The following is a 14,358-nucleotide window of genomic DNA, read 5'->3' as shown; positions in this document are numbered from 1 at the left end:
AGAAGGAATGTTGACACCTGAGACTGGGGAAGAGGCCCATCTCAGAGCAGCAACCAGAAGCAGAAGAACTGGCCAGAGGAAGTATACTGGGGTACGTTAGTTGAAGCACCTTCCTGCCATCAACGTTACTTCATTCGCTCAGGCTGCTTAGCAGTGCTACAGTTTCACACCGTGACAGAAATGTTTGCAAAAGGTGAAATACGTTTTGTTAACTAAATAACTAGCAAAACTGAGACCAGAAGAAGAAATCTAGGAGGATGTCAAGGAAATAAATTTAATAATTTAGCTGCAACATTAGGGATGATTCATGCATCCCCTCCCCAACCCGGATTAGTGCACGTGAAAAGTGTTTTGCATGTGGAGGAGGGGGATGCAGGGAACTTTAAGCCTCGAGGAAAGTCCTTGCATTTGTTGCAACATGTTCTGCTTGGAAAAAACAGACGCCAGCAGTGCTTGGGAGGAGCCAGTTGTCCAAAACCGCAGAGTGAGAGGCGCTGGGAAACTGCACATGTCATGCATGCCAATTCCCCGTTGCTTCGCTTGTCAGGTTGTACTTGGAGTGCTTACATGAAGCAGACCATGTACAAACAGCACTCTGCGGGACCTGGCAAACCCAATTGCCATCTGCCTTCATCCTCTGTCTTTTGCAATATAAATGGTTCAGGCTGCAGCTTCTTAGAAACCGGAGGCTTGAAAATAGATACTTAGCCAAACACGTTCATGCAAATTATCCAGTCATTAGTGTGAGAGAGCTGGGGAAACCCCTTCTTTCGGCATACCTCTTGTTCCTCCCTCCCCCTCCATAATTAATCATAATAAACCCCAACCATCACCCCTGGCTGGGCCTGGCTGTCCCACTGAAAAAGGAGGTACAGTAGTGACCCAGGAGTGGCCCAAGATATTGGGCTGCCTGAGATGTCCCACCGCCTTTCAGTCCATGCACAGAAGCAAACCTGATTGGCAGTTAAATCTGCCGCTTGAACACTAGCAATGGGACACCAAGATCCTGTCCAGCTGTGGCAGGCTTACTTAGGGCTAGGTTAGGGATACAGAGCAGTCTACCTGGCACACACAGCTCTGTCCTTTAGCACCTTAGTGCTGCTTGCTGCCCCTCAGGACGTGTGCCAGTATGGTGCAGCTGTTTGTTTGTTTATTAAATTTCTATACAGTCATACCTCAGGTTACAGATGCTTCAGGTTGTGCGTTCTTGGGTTACGGACACGCCAAAACCCGGAAGTACCGGAACAGGTTACTTCTGGGTTTCGGCGCTCGCGCATAAACACCGAATCACAACCCGCACGTGTGCAGACGAGTTGCGGGCGCTGCATATTGCGAACATGCTTCCCACATGGATCACGTTTGCAACCTGAGCGTCCACTGTACCACCCTTCATCTGAGGACCACAGGACGGCTTACAATATATAAGCACAAAAATACATAGCATAGTAACAAACAGAAACAATTCCCCTCCATATATGGTTTAAAAGGCCACCAGTGGTTTAATGGGCCTAAGCTCTGTGAGTAGAGACATGATTTTGCCTGGTGCCTAAAGAGATGTGTTGTTGTTTAGTCGTTCAGTCGTGTCCGACTCTTCGTGACCCCATGGACCAGAGCATGCCAGGCACTCCTGTCTTCCACTGCCTCCCACAGTTTGGTCAAACTCATGCTGGTAACCTCGAAAACACTATCCAACCATCTCGTCCTCTGTCGTCCCCTTCTCCTTGTGCCCTCCATCTTTCCCAACATCAGGGTCTTTTCCAGGGAGTCTTCTCTTCTCATGAGGTGGCCAAAGTATTGGAGCCTCAGCTTCACGATCTGTTCTTCCAGTGAGCACTCAGGGCTGATATCCTTAAGAATGGAGAGGTTTGATCTTCTTGCAGTTCATGGGACTCTCAAGAGTCTCCTCCAGCACCATAATCCAAAAGCATCAATTCTTCGGCGATCAGCCTTCTTTATGGTCCAGCTCTCACTTCCATACATCACTACTGGGAAAACCATAGCTTTTACTATACGGACCTTTGTTGGCAAGGTGATGTCTCTACTTTTTAAAATGCTGTCTAGGTTTGAGATGTAGAGATGTAGCCTCACTTAAAGATAAGGTGCCAGGCAAGACTCCCTGGGGAGAGCATTCCACAAATGGGGAGCCACCACAGAAAAGGCCTCTTCCTGTGTTACCACCCTCCGGACTTCTCACGGAGGAAGCACATGAAGAAGGGCCTCAGATGATTATTGCAGCATTTGGCTTGATACACACGGGGAGAGACAGTTCTTATGAATGTTGGACCAGGACTTGGGACATCTGGGTTCAAATCCCCACTCAGTCATGAAGCTCACTAGGTAATATTGAGCCAGCCACAGCCTCTCAGCAGCACCTGCCTCACAAGATTGCTGTTGTGCCAACCCAGGTGGCTTCTGTATGGGGTATGAGGAGGTCGGGTGGCATTTTGCCCTTTTGCCTTGGACAGTAAAATGTATTGTGATGGCCCTGGCTGTCTTCTACAGGATGAAAAAAAACGATACTTCTGAAAGCAGGAAGAGCAGGGCAATGCACTATTGGCTACGATTGCCAGGGTTTGCCATTTCCATTTTAAAAGGGCAGGACTCCATTTGGGGAGATAGCTAGCAAAGCAGTCTTTTCAATTATTCTGTGTATTTCCACGTCTCGTTCCTAGAATAGAGCACTTTCATCTTCCCAATTTCTATCCTTTTCCCAATCGCTCTTAAATACTGGTGGGAGGATGAGGATTCATCAGACTTGCCAGTGAGGTGTAAATTAGAAATTCTTTCCTCCCTGGACTAACAAATAGCCCAATTCTCAGGGTGACAAATTTGAATCAATGAAGAACTGAAATCTTATTTTAGAGTGAGCTTCCCCTGATGTGCTTTTCACAAACCTCCACCTCCTGTAGTTTGTTCTACTACTAGGATATTGACTGATGAAGAGGTGGGTGGTGAGTTTTCAACCACTCTTGACAGCCTTTTCCTATTAAAGGGGTTGGACTCAAGTTCTCCAAGAGATTCTTTTGCCCGTGGGTGAATTCTTGCTTTCTGTTTATTTGTTTTCTGACAACATGTGCTGGAGAGTAATGGAGGATGTTTCTGTGCTTCTTAGGCTCATTGGGCAATGGAACTTTCTTTAAAGATGGCAAGCAAAAAGAACTTACCTCCATGGGACCGAGAGCTTTTAAGAATTGGCTTTTTACAAATTTAGTCTTCTGAATTCAGTGTTTTCTTCATCAGTTGCACTAATTTGCCCCAGCATTGAATCTTCTGTACCTAACTATGCGCAAAAATGCTCTGTTGCAGTACACACTGCTGGTACACATTTATTTTGATTTTATAGACAAATTGGCTCCTCCCTTAAAGAGGGCACGTATTGCGGTGAGACCTGGAAAACCGACACTCTGTGATGTGGGTGGGTACGATTGGTCAGCCACAACACCAGATTGGTAGGTCCCTCATAGCTTGGTGCAATCTGGCCAATGGGACGGAGTTCAAATGGTTCAAGGGACCTATTTATACCCATGTACATGACCCAGAGCTTCCTCTTTTGGCTCGTGCGTTGGAACACCTGCCCACCTCTCCCTACTTTTAGGGCTTTGCGCTTGACCTTGCTGTGCCGTCGTATGTCGTCCATCTTGGGACAGGGGCACGGCAGGAATTTTCCCCACTTGGCTGATCGGCTGTTGCCATTTGGGTTTCGCCTGCCACATAGCAAATTGTCACAGTTTGTAAGGTTGCGGATAGGCTCTGGTTCGGGTGATAGGGATGGGAAAACGCTCTCACCATCCATATGTGAAGGGTATTCCATTAAATGAATCCAGGGACTCAGTGGTTTGGTCAACCCCTGAGAGGGGGTTGTGCTTGTGCCTGAGTCCAGGGGGACATTTGGGTGGCAGAGCTAGCCTATTCTTGGCTTTCCGCTTATCCAGGTGTTCACCCTTGGCTGATCTATGCTGGAACCCTGGGTAAGTGCTACCTGTGTGGCAGGGAGCTAGTAAAACCAGAGCCTATGCAACCACTCACTTTCTGTAATCAATAAAGTTGTGGCCTAAATTCTGCCAAAAACCAAAACCAAAATTTGAGTCAAGTGTGAATTTATTTAAAGGGGGGAGGTTTCTGGGTCTGAACACGCAACTGGTAGGCCCCAATCACATATTTGGAAGCTGAACCTGTGAGTTGGGACAAGCCAAATAAATACAAAACTGTGTTTGTACTAATTGCCTCAGAAAACATTGGTTCCTATTTGTTTTTAATGTTAAGTGAGCCAAAATAAAAGTGAGCAACCTGGGAGGTTAATTAGAATAATTATAATTTTTGTTACTTGGAGCTCTTTTTAATTTTATGAGCCTCTCCTGGGCACTCCTAGGATGGTAGTGGAAGGGAAACACACAATAGGAGGATTCCAGGATGTGTGTGCCTGTCTCCTCATCCCCAGAGCAGGAACAATGTCATCATCTTCCAGAGCACCAGGATAACTGATGGACCGTCTTTGCTCTGGTACATAACTGAAGTGATGATGAGGTTCTCAGGATTTTTGTTTGGTTTTGGTGACTTGTTAGCATAGAGCAAGGCAGAGAAACAAGGAGAATAACAAAGTAGGGGCTGGATACTTCTCTCCTTTTCTTTGATGCGCTTCTTACTTCAGGCTGACACTCTCTTAAGTGATAACACTTCTTTGCAGGGTTTGTTTGCATTTCTAATTAAAAGCCACCAGCTGCATTTCAGGTGGCTGAAGATCTTTTATTAATGCTCAGTGCATATTTTTTTTTTACAAGTTAAAACTGCAGCTGAAACAATATGCACAGGTTTTCTGGGAGTTGTGCTAATACATTTAATTAGTAAGCTAAGTCCTGCTTCCTTTGCTCAGTGCATTCGTGTGTGCATATCACAATGGACTAATATAACTGCCTGCATTTTGGGATTCTTTGTTGGGGTTTCTAGATCCTTGTTGAGAATATGTGATTTCAGAGGATTACGACGAGCCCCTGCCTTTCCCTGCTCAGTTAACATGGTTCTAAAATCCAGCAGCTCATCCCAGCTCATGAAACATGGTTCTATAATCTAGCAGTTGTGAAACGGTTCTTGCATATAATTGGCAGCAGGATTTGTAGGAAAAGCAGGAGGGGCAGAATGTAGAATGGCAATGTGTATGAAGGAAACATCTGAAAATACTTAAGTAACATGTTGTATACTTCAAGGGAGGCTGGGACAGAGAGTTAATGACAGAGAGGCTCCTACTTGTGTGGAAATATTCTCAGAAAACAAACTCTAAAATAGATGGTGCAAGTCGGACATCACAGATTTGAGACGGCATCCCCTGGAGGGAAGCAAACTTAACATGCCTGGCTTTGCAATGTGCTCAGCCTCTGAGGTGTTGGGTTACTTTGCAGTTGTCCTCTGATCTTGTCCAGCAATTGAGAGGAGTTAGAATAACGTGTTTGTGTTGCAAGGCCTGCTCACGTTTTGAAGGGGTGGTAACGGTGGAATTAAGCAACTGTGTTTTGGTTGGCACTGGGAGTATCTATAGTAAGACTTAAAATAAATACTGGCAAGTGCTATCTTCAGCATTGCGTAGGGCAAGGCCAGTAAAGTGTGCTGTTTTCCTTGAGTACTTTAAGGGCACCTTTCTGTTCCACCAACTTTGTCTAATGAGTTACCCAAACTCCTGTATAAATGAGAAAGGCATGCACATAAATGAATGGCAATTTACGAATACTTCCTTTTGCTAGCTAGGGTGGTATATTTAGGCATGCAAGAAGAGCTTTGCAATGTGTTAATACTGTGTCCTTTCTTTCTTTGCCAGGATTCCACCAGTGTGACGTCAGTTTTTGTCCGAACAGACCCACATGGATTTTTCTTGTATTGGACAGACCAAAATAAGGTAGATATACATTGAAGTACTTGAGCTCCCTCTTTGTGGTGGCTTCTTTTTCTGACCAAATACTTTTTCTGACATTTGTAACCCTGATGTCTTTTTTTTTTTTAAAAGGATGAGAACTAGGGATGGGTGTGTGTGTGTGAATTTAAGCCAGTCCACATTTAAAGATTCACACTTAATTCACTACCTAAATCACACTTCCTCAAATTTTGCAAACCAAAGCATAGCAATTCTTCAAAAGTCACCCTTCCCTGAATATTGCAATGCAGTTCTCCAGCCAAGTAATGTGTACAAAAATGCAAATACTAAGGTAAAGTGTACATAAGAACACATGCCCTAGTGAAAGAAACATACTACAATGCATCCTATTTGGGAAAATTGCATTGCAGAACAGTGTATTTGTGAATTTTGCACTACAGCATTGATAAATTTTCATGACGACTTTCTTTTTAACAAATTCACAAGCTGATGTGGAAATGTGGGGGACTGTGTTTAAATTTGGAAAAATAAGAAACTGAGAGAAAGTGAAACTGAAATTCACCCATCCCCAGTGAGAAATCTGGACCATTTCCGCAGAGTGTGGCCATGTTTTCTAAATGCTTATCAGTTCTACTTGATAGGAACCTGGGAAAAAAGTCTTATTGACTTTTGAAGATTGCAAGCAGTGAGAAAGGAAGAGCGTTGATGATGAACATTTATATGAAAGTCTTCAACTATTTATATAGCCTGGTACTAGGACATTCATTTTGTGTTTCCTTGTTCCTGTAAAAAACAACAACCACTAGTACGTATATTGAAACTATGCTCTAGGACAGCGGTCAGCAAATTTTATCAGCAGGGGGCAGATCCACTGCCCCTCAGACCTTGTGGGGGGCCGGACTATATTTTGAAAAAAAAATATGAACAAATTCCTATGCCCCTCAAATAACCCAGAGATGCATTTTAAATAAAAGCACACATTCTACTCATGTAAAAGCACACTGATTCCCGGATCGTCTGCGGGCCAGATTTAGAATGGCGATTGGGCTGGATCTGGCCCCGGGGCCTTAGTTTGCCCACCCATGCTCTAGGGGGATATATATTTATAGTATTATTGCTACATTCCTGACAAATGCTTAAATACCTATAGCTTTTTAAAAGAGCATTCGTTCAAGATAATTTGAATTGGACTATCACTGTGTGATTAAAACCCAATCTATAAGGGTCAAGGAAGGATATTTCTCTTCAGCTGATAATGATGGTTTTAGAAACATTTGCCGAAATGTATTCTGAAAGGCTTTGTTTAGAAAAACAAAAATAGATCAGCTGCCTGAAAGCTTTGCTTAGAAACTTGAGTGTTTGTTTACGATCAATGCTGACAGCTATTGAAAGATTAGTTGCAAAAAAACTTGTAGGAAGAACTTGTGCTAATGCCAGAGTTTGCTTATAATGTTGCTTACTGCAGAGGAGTGGATAGAAGATGTAGGCAGCTTGCCAAAAATATTCATCCATAGTCGGTTCTAAGCTAGCAGTATGTACCTGGAGGAGGGGTAGGCAAATCTGAGTTAAGGAACATTATCTGTTTTCTCCCCTTGCCTAAAATAAAACAATTTCACAGCTGGGCAAACAAAGGCTGAGGTTTTATCAAAAGGGGATGAAATGTTCTGGAGATGCAGACTTAACTTTTAAGCCTTCAGTTTGGTGTCTCCCTAAAGCTAAGTAAGTGTGACAAAAGAATGACAAAACCTTGCAAACTGAAGACGAGGGTACAAACTTGACAAGTGTTGCCAAAGACCCAATGGCTATCATTTCTGAGTTTCCAGTGCTAGTATATAGCATGTGTGGAGAATCGGAAGATCTTAGCATGCAACAATATGCACCTTCATGTCTGAAAGCGATGGATTTCTTATTGCAGTTAATGATCCTACCTCATAATTGCCTTCTTGTTCAAAATAAGAACTAAAATACACGAAGATGGGGAGAACTACAAAGTATGAAAGAATGCAAATCTGCAAATGGCTTTTCCTATGTTTCTTTTACGCAGAGGCAATAATAGGGAAGGGCTCTGATTTGGAGAAGGGGCACCACGTATGTGAATTCTCCCCCCTACCTCCAGTTAAGTTTTGTCTCTTCTGAATTAGTATTTGAAGTTCCTGTTATCAATCCCCTCTCTGCTCTGTGACTACTAGTAGCTTCCAGGAGTGCCTTATCAGGAAAATGGTGCAGGGCAAAAGAGTGAAACCCTCCTCCCTGAATGTCAGTACAGAATTCACTACACCTAAAGTGAAAATAGAAATATCAGAAGAACTGGTCATTGGCCCCAAACCTTGATAAGCAAAGGTAAACGCTTTAGGCAAACAAGGGTCATGTAATACTTAGGCAAATGGATCTATAGCATCCACAGTCTTAGGAAGATGGCATTAAGAAAAGCTAGTGTGGAATAAAGAGAAATTTCTTGGAAGTAACAATTAGGCTTAGGGGCGGAATATGAATATGTTATTAATAAATATTAAGGATTAGAATAGTAATAAAGGAGAAGAAGTTAGTAAATGAAAGAAGTTAATATTATTAGAAAAATGAATTTGGAGAACTGCTAAATAGGTGATATAATAAAATTCAGTTAGAGGGGATTCACGGAAGTCAGTTATTAATGTAATGAAATTAGGATTTGGAAGTAAAAATTTGTTCTTATGTGTGTGTGTTTTTGTATTTTGTGTATTGTAATGTTTTTCTTTTTTCTTTTTTTATGTGATAAATGTGAAAACCAATAAAAAGATTTGGTAAAAAAAGAGAAAAGGTAGTGTGGAACAGTGGTTAGAGTGTCAGATTAGGACCGGGGAGACCAGGGTTCAGATCCCCATTCAGCCATGGAGCTCACTTGGTGACCTTGGGCCTGTCACTGCCTCTCAGCCTCACCTACCTCGCAAGGTGGATACACAGTAAATGCAATAAATAAATAAGATGCTTATCAACAGGATAGTTTGATTATCAAAGAATAAACAATAATACGCACGTAGCTGCTTTCTTAGGGGACGCTGGTGGCGCTGTGGGTTAAACCACAGACTCTAGGGCTTGCCGATCACAAGGTCGGCGGTTCGAATCCCCGCGATGGGGTGAGCTCCAGTTGCTCGGTCCCTGCTCCTGCCAACCCAGCAGTGTGAAAGCATGTCAAAGTGCAAGTAGATAAAAAGGTACCACTCCGGTGGGAAGCTAAACGGCGTTTCCTTGCGCTGCTCTGGTTCGCCAGAAGTGGCTTAGTCATGCTGGCCACATGACCCGGAAGCTGTACGCCGGCTCCCTCAGCCAATAAAGCTAGATGAGCGCCGCAACCCCAGAGTCGGTCACGACTGAACCTAATGGTCAGGGGTCCCTTTACCTTTACCTAGCTGCTTTTTTAACTTGATGATGGTCCAAAGAATATGGAGTCTGATTTCCAGCTTCACTAAGCCTCACTGTGCCCATGTGAGGGGCGTACCAGGAAGCTGGGCGCATCAACTGCCACACACATGTTACCTCCTAGCCTCTTTTAGCTCAGGCTCATTGTCAGTGGAGAATATGTTCGTGGGCATTTGTTCCATCACAGGTAAGAGAGCTTGCTCCTGACAGGTTGGCTTGGTGAATTAAAGGTGATATAAGGAGGGGTGCTATATTAATAAACAAATGCACGTTTTAATAGGCTCCGAATAAAAAGGCAGATGCTATTTTGCTAAGCAGATTCTCGTTTTAGTTGTTGCTGCACTCTGATATTAAAGGAAATCTTTAAAATGGCCTTTCCTTCTGATGGGCTACTGGGTGAGCTGAAAAACGTGCTCAGAAAAGTGATTTGTATTCCACAGTAAGAATTAGTTTTTTCCTCTGTGGATTTATGTAGTCAGCAGCCTGATTGACCTTGGGCTAAAAGTTCTGTGCAATATTTCTTGCACTTGTTATTGTTGATGATGTTAAAATCCTGGAGTAGGTTTTCTGAGGGTTGATTTCCCTCCATCCCTGTGGTTTAAGTGCTTTGGGCTATTTCTTACACAGTTTTGTCTCATTTGGGACCAAGGGCTCTTGAAATGACCAGAAAGAACTCACAGTGTGCTGGAATAATGAGAAAAGGAAAGATCAAGCAAAAATACAGGGCAGACAGTGGAAATTGTGTATTGCCTGCATAACTATTTTCTTTGAATTTCAGATTTTGCTTACAGATAAAGCCATTTATGGAGCTATGAGTCTGATCAGCAGCTCTTGAACTAATGTGTGGATTGGAAATTAAGTTATTCAGTGGGCTTTTCAGTTCCCACATATTCTGACATGGATCTTGCCTTTGCAAAACATATCAAAATGGTGTTTTTTTAAATAAAAAAATAGCTTCAGAAATGAATATTTAGATTGGTATTTAAATGCAAATAAGTGTGTGGATTAAATAAAGAAAGCACATTGATGTAGCAAATGAAAAGGAACATATTTATGAGTTAATGCTTGTGAAATTGACATGGGCTGGGAATAGACCAGTTTGCCCATCTTGAGTGGCAGTATCGAAGAGCAGCAACATGCGCGTCACTATCGCATACGCAAAACACCACACAAGGCTTACATGTTACATTTTAATGTCTGCATAGAAGCTTGTAATAATTTCTAACAAAAGAAATGAACGGGCAGGTTTAAATGGATAGTAAAATAATTGCTCATATGCTACAGCAGCCATATTTAATATTTAGAACAGCATGCCAGTGTCCTTGTAATTCTTGGTGCTGTCTAATCTGTCTAATAATTTTCTGAGATGGGAGTAGCATGGAGAACTGAACTGGCACATATTTTTTCTGAAAGTTGTCAAGGAACGTTCATGCGTACTTCCTGAAGAAGCAGGTTTTGATGCTGGTCTTTAAATCAAACTTTGATATCCATTACCTCCCTGCCCCTGAGGCATGGCTTGTGCAGAGGTCTGCATTCCATAGTATGAAGCGGATGAGCTAGAACTTGAACAAACCACTCTGATCTTTGGCCAAGCAAGTTTTTCCTACAGCTCAGTGAATCCATGGAAGATACCCTTTTAGTACAAGTCATGTAATAGTGTATCTTAGTGGGATCATATGGAATCGCCTTTCCAAGCTTGATATCCTCCAGATGTTTTGGGATGCAATTCCCGTTAGCCCAAGCCAGCATGACCAGTGATCAGGAATGATGGGAGTTATAGTCTAGCATCTAATGTAAGGCCACAGGTTCCCCACCATTGCTTTAAGGTGTACAGGATGAGATCTGTGGGTTTCTGAAGAAGAGTGTGTTTTGGACTGGGGGTGATTTTCGGAATCTACAATGGAAGGAATTTATACAGTGCACAAAATGCTTGTCCTGAGCCCATCTGCATTTTGGGTTCATAATTCTGTATCTGTTAGCTTAAAAGCAGGATAATGCATTTCAGTAATTAATATCTAGAATCAGAGTCTGCTTATGGCTCTTTGCTCATGCAAAAACTGTCATGACCCAGTAGTGACTACAGGGACTTGACAGTATAGGTTACATTTTATTTATAACCAGTCACCCAGGAACATCCATATGACTCAGGTTCTAAAAATGTGCCGTAATAAGCCTGTGTTCACAATAAGCAGCTGTAGGCTTCCCACTAAGCAACTTACTGATGGAAAACCTGGATGATACACCATCACAATGCAGCCTATAACACAGCAAAATTCTGCTGATTGTTCATAGAACCCAAAAGGAATGTTGTGCCTTAAATTCAGGCCACAATCCAGCCTCCTCCAGCCGGGAGTGCTGTGCAGCAACTTCTCCCTTCCCTTGACAGCTGGCGGTAGGCGCGGGAGTCATGGGCGGGCGGTGCGCCATTGCCCCGTGCTTCCGGCTGGAGGAGACAGGCAGGCAAGGTAGAGGACGGGAAGGAGGCAAGCAAGTGGGAAGGGGAGAGGAAAGAAACAGGATCGGTGGGTGTGTATGTGGCTATCCCGTGCCTGGGAGGCACCCTCCGCGCCCCTCAGGAGCACACACTGGTGCCCCTCGGGAACGTGCCCGCCCTGGGCAGCGCGGGCATATGCTCTGCCACTGGCCATGATCACCAGTCAAGTAAAGCTTTTCCTTCTCTCTGCACATAAACTGTTGTAAATCGTAGAAAACAGAAACAAAAACAAAAGAGAACAAAAACATAAAAACAAAAACAGGAAGTCTGGTACAAGCATCCAGACCTATATCCTTTTAAGTGTAGCATATCCTTGATAATGTTGATTGTGCATCTGGGTTGTTTCTGGGGGAGCAGTTGTATCGGGCTGCCCCAGCTCGCTACCTGGAGGATATCCCCTACGTGGAATACCGCAGACTATTTACTGCGGCTAGGCTGAATGTTCTTGACTCGGCGGTCCTGAAGGGAAGATATGGAGGAGTCCCATATGACCAGAGATTATGCCACTGTGCACTGGGTGAGGTAGAATCCACAGAGCACATTTTACTGAGCTGTCCCTTCTACAATGATTTAAGACAGTATCTTATAACTCCATACTTACCCCAGCGCAGTTCCCGACAAAGAGGAAAGCAGACAGCGTATCTGCTAAACAAGTCTTCTGGGAAAACAACTTTGTCAGTGGCTAAATTCCTTTTCCTGGCACTCAAGCGTCGGAAGCGTATAATTGAATGCTTTGATGTGGGTTACCTGTGAGAGTTCTAGTACTGTGGCCCTACCTTATTTATGTACCCCTATGATGTTATAGTTTATAATTATTGTGTAATGTTTTTATTTCTGACTATCGGTCGAATAAAGGAAATTGATTGATTGATTGATTGATTGTGCATCACAACCAGTATTTCTGAAATCCTTCAGCTCACCCTGTAAGGTCGTCTAGCATTATCTTCATATTGCAAATACAGTGGTACCTCGGGTTAAGTACTTCATTCGTTCCAGAGGTCCGTTCTTAACCTGAAACTGTTCTTAACCTGAAGCACCACTTTAGCTAATGGGGCCTCCCGCTGCTGCTGTGCCACTGGAGCATGATTTCCGTTCTCATCCTGAAGCAAAGTTCTTAACCTGAAGCAATATTTCTGGGTTAGCAGAGTCTGTAACCTGAAGCGTATGTAACCCGAGGTACCACTGTAATACAGTAAGGCTGAGAGAGGTCCGCCAAAGGGAACTGCTTTAGTTCATGTCCAAGGTGGAACTCAAACCAGAGACTTCTCATCTCACATACTAACAACTCCTCTTTCACCAGCCTAAATTAATACATGGAACTGTGGCAGCATTGTTTCCCATCCAGTTGTCAGAGCTGACATTGGTTGAAATAGCTGTTCACCATTCTTTGGTGTTAGGAGTGAGCTGGTGGTAAATCGCACAATCAAGTTGAAGGCAACTCTTTATTAGCAAGAACATGATCTGCACAGACTTCGCAGAGTGTCAGGTCTAATGAGTCCATCAGCTCCATGGGTCAGTTGCCAAGACTGAAAGTCCATGCCTCCCCCCAGCCGTCAAGTTGTCTCCTCTCTAGGGATTTCCCCAAGCAATTGGAGATTGCACCTGCATAAAGCCAACCTCTCCTCCACCCTTTTCATGCCTCTTCTGGTTCTGGGAGACCCGGGGGGGGGGGGAGAGGAGCTTATTGCAGCAGGAGGGGGAGACACTCATGACTCTTCACCAGCCTGACTCATCTCTGCCTCCTGGCTTCCTTCCTTCCCTGCTCCAGCTTCTGCCTTTTTTTCTGGTCTTCTCTCTGCCACAGAATCTCCCAGATCACTAAGCTTTGTTGTCTATTCAGCTTCCAACATGATCTTCTTTCACACTGGGAGCCAGTGTGGTGTAGTGATTAAGACTTGTAATCTGGTGAACCAGGTTCGCGTCCCAGCTCCTCCACATGCAGTTGCTGGCTGACCCTGGGCTAGTCACACTTCTCTCTGAAGTCTCTCAGCCTCACTCACCTCACAGAGTGTTTGTTGTGGGGAAGGAAGGGAAAGGAGATTGTTAGCCGCTTTGAGACTCCTTAGGTTAGTGATAAAGTGGGATATCAAATCCAAACTCTTGTTGTTGTTGTTGTTCCTCCTCCTCCTCCTCCTCCTCCTCTTCTCCTTCTCCTTCTCCTTCTCCCTGTGACCACTCATTGTTGTCCCACCACCAATCCCAGAGCTTTCTTCCCCTGGGGGTTCCCCCAACTGGTCCCTCCCACCATTCCTCTGCGTCCAACCAGTCAATGGCATTTGGCAAATAGCTGACTTGTCAGAGACCTGGAGGTAGTACTGCAAACTGCCCATGACATCTACAATACAGCAAATCTTTTCCTTTTGTCCTGTCTTTGACTCTGGTATAGCATTTTTATGTGGGTTTCTGTATCACTTTAAACTGTTCTTGGGAGGGATGTCTCTGCAGTGTGGTGATAGACATTGTGTACATAGTTTCTCGAGCACTAAATGGACAGTACTTATGGCATCACAGGTGATGAGTAACAGATCTCTCTTCCAGCTTCCAATTTCCCCAGAGCTGCAGTCAATGTTTCTAGTGGATTAAGTTGTAGGCAATCATAGCCTGTTAA

The 14,358-nt window shown here is 43.8% G+C and overlaps 1 protein-coding gene across 2 annotated transcripts in view; it reads left to right on the top strand.

The window, feature by feature from the left end:
- PLCB1 (phospholipase C beta 1) overlaps window positions 1-14,358 on the top strand; it is a 455,632-nt gene that overhangs the window by 22,224 nt on the left and 419,050 nt on the right. For both annotated transcript variants that reach the window (XM_083431904.1, XM_083431905.1), the window contains exon 2: window positions 5,807-5,884. In XM_083431904.1, coding sequence (XP_083288030.1) covers window positions 5,807-5,884 — 78 coding nt within the window. The remainder of the gene's footprint in view (window positions 1-5,806; window positions 5,885-14,358) is intronic.

The sequence above is a fragment of the Podarcis tiliguerta genome, assembly GCF_965153285.1.
Source record: "Podarcis tiliguerta genome assembly, chromosome: 3".
Lineage (NCBI taxonomy): Eukaryota > Metazoa > Chordata > Lepidosauria > Squamata > Lacertidae > Podarcis > Podarcis tiliguerta.
The sequence above is the reverse complement of the archived record's forward strand: the minus strand, read 5'-3'. Positions and strand labels throughout refer to the sequence as shown.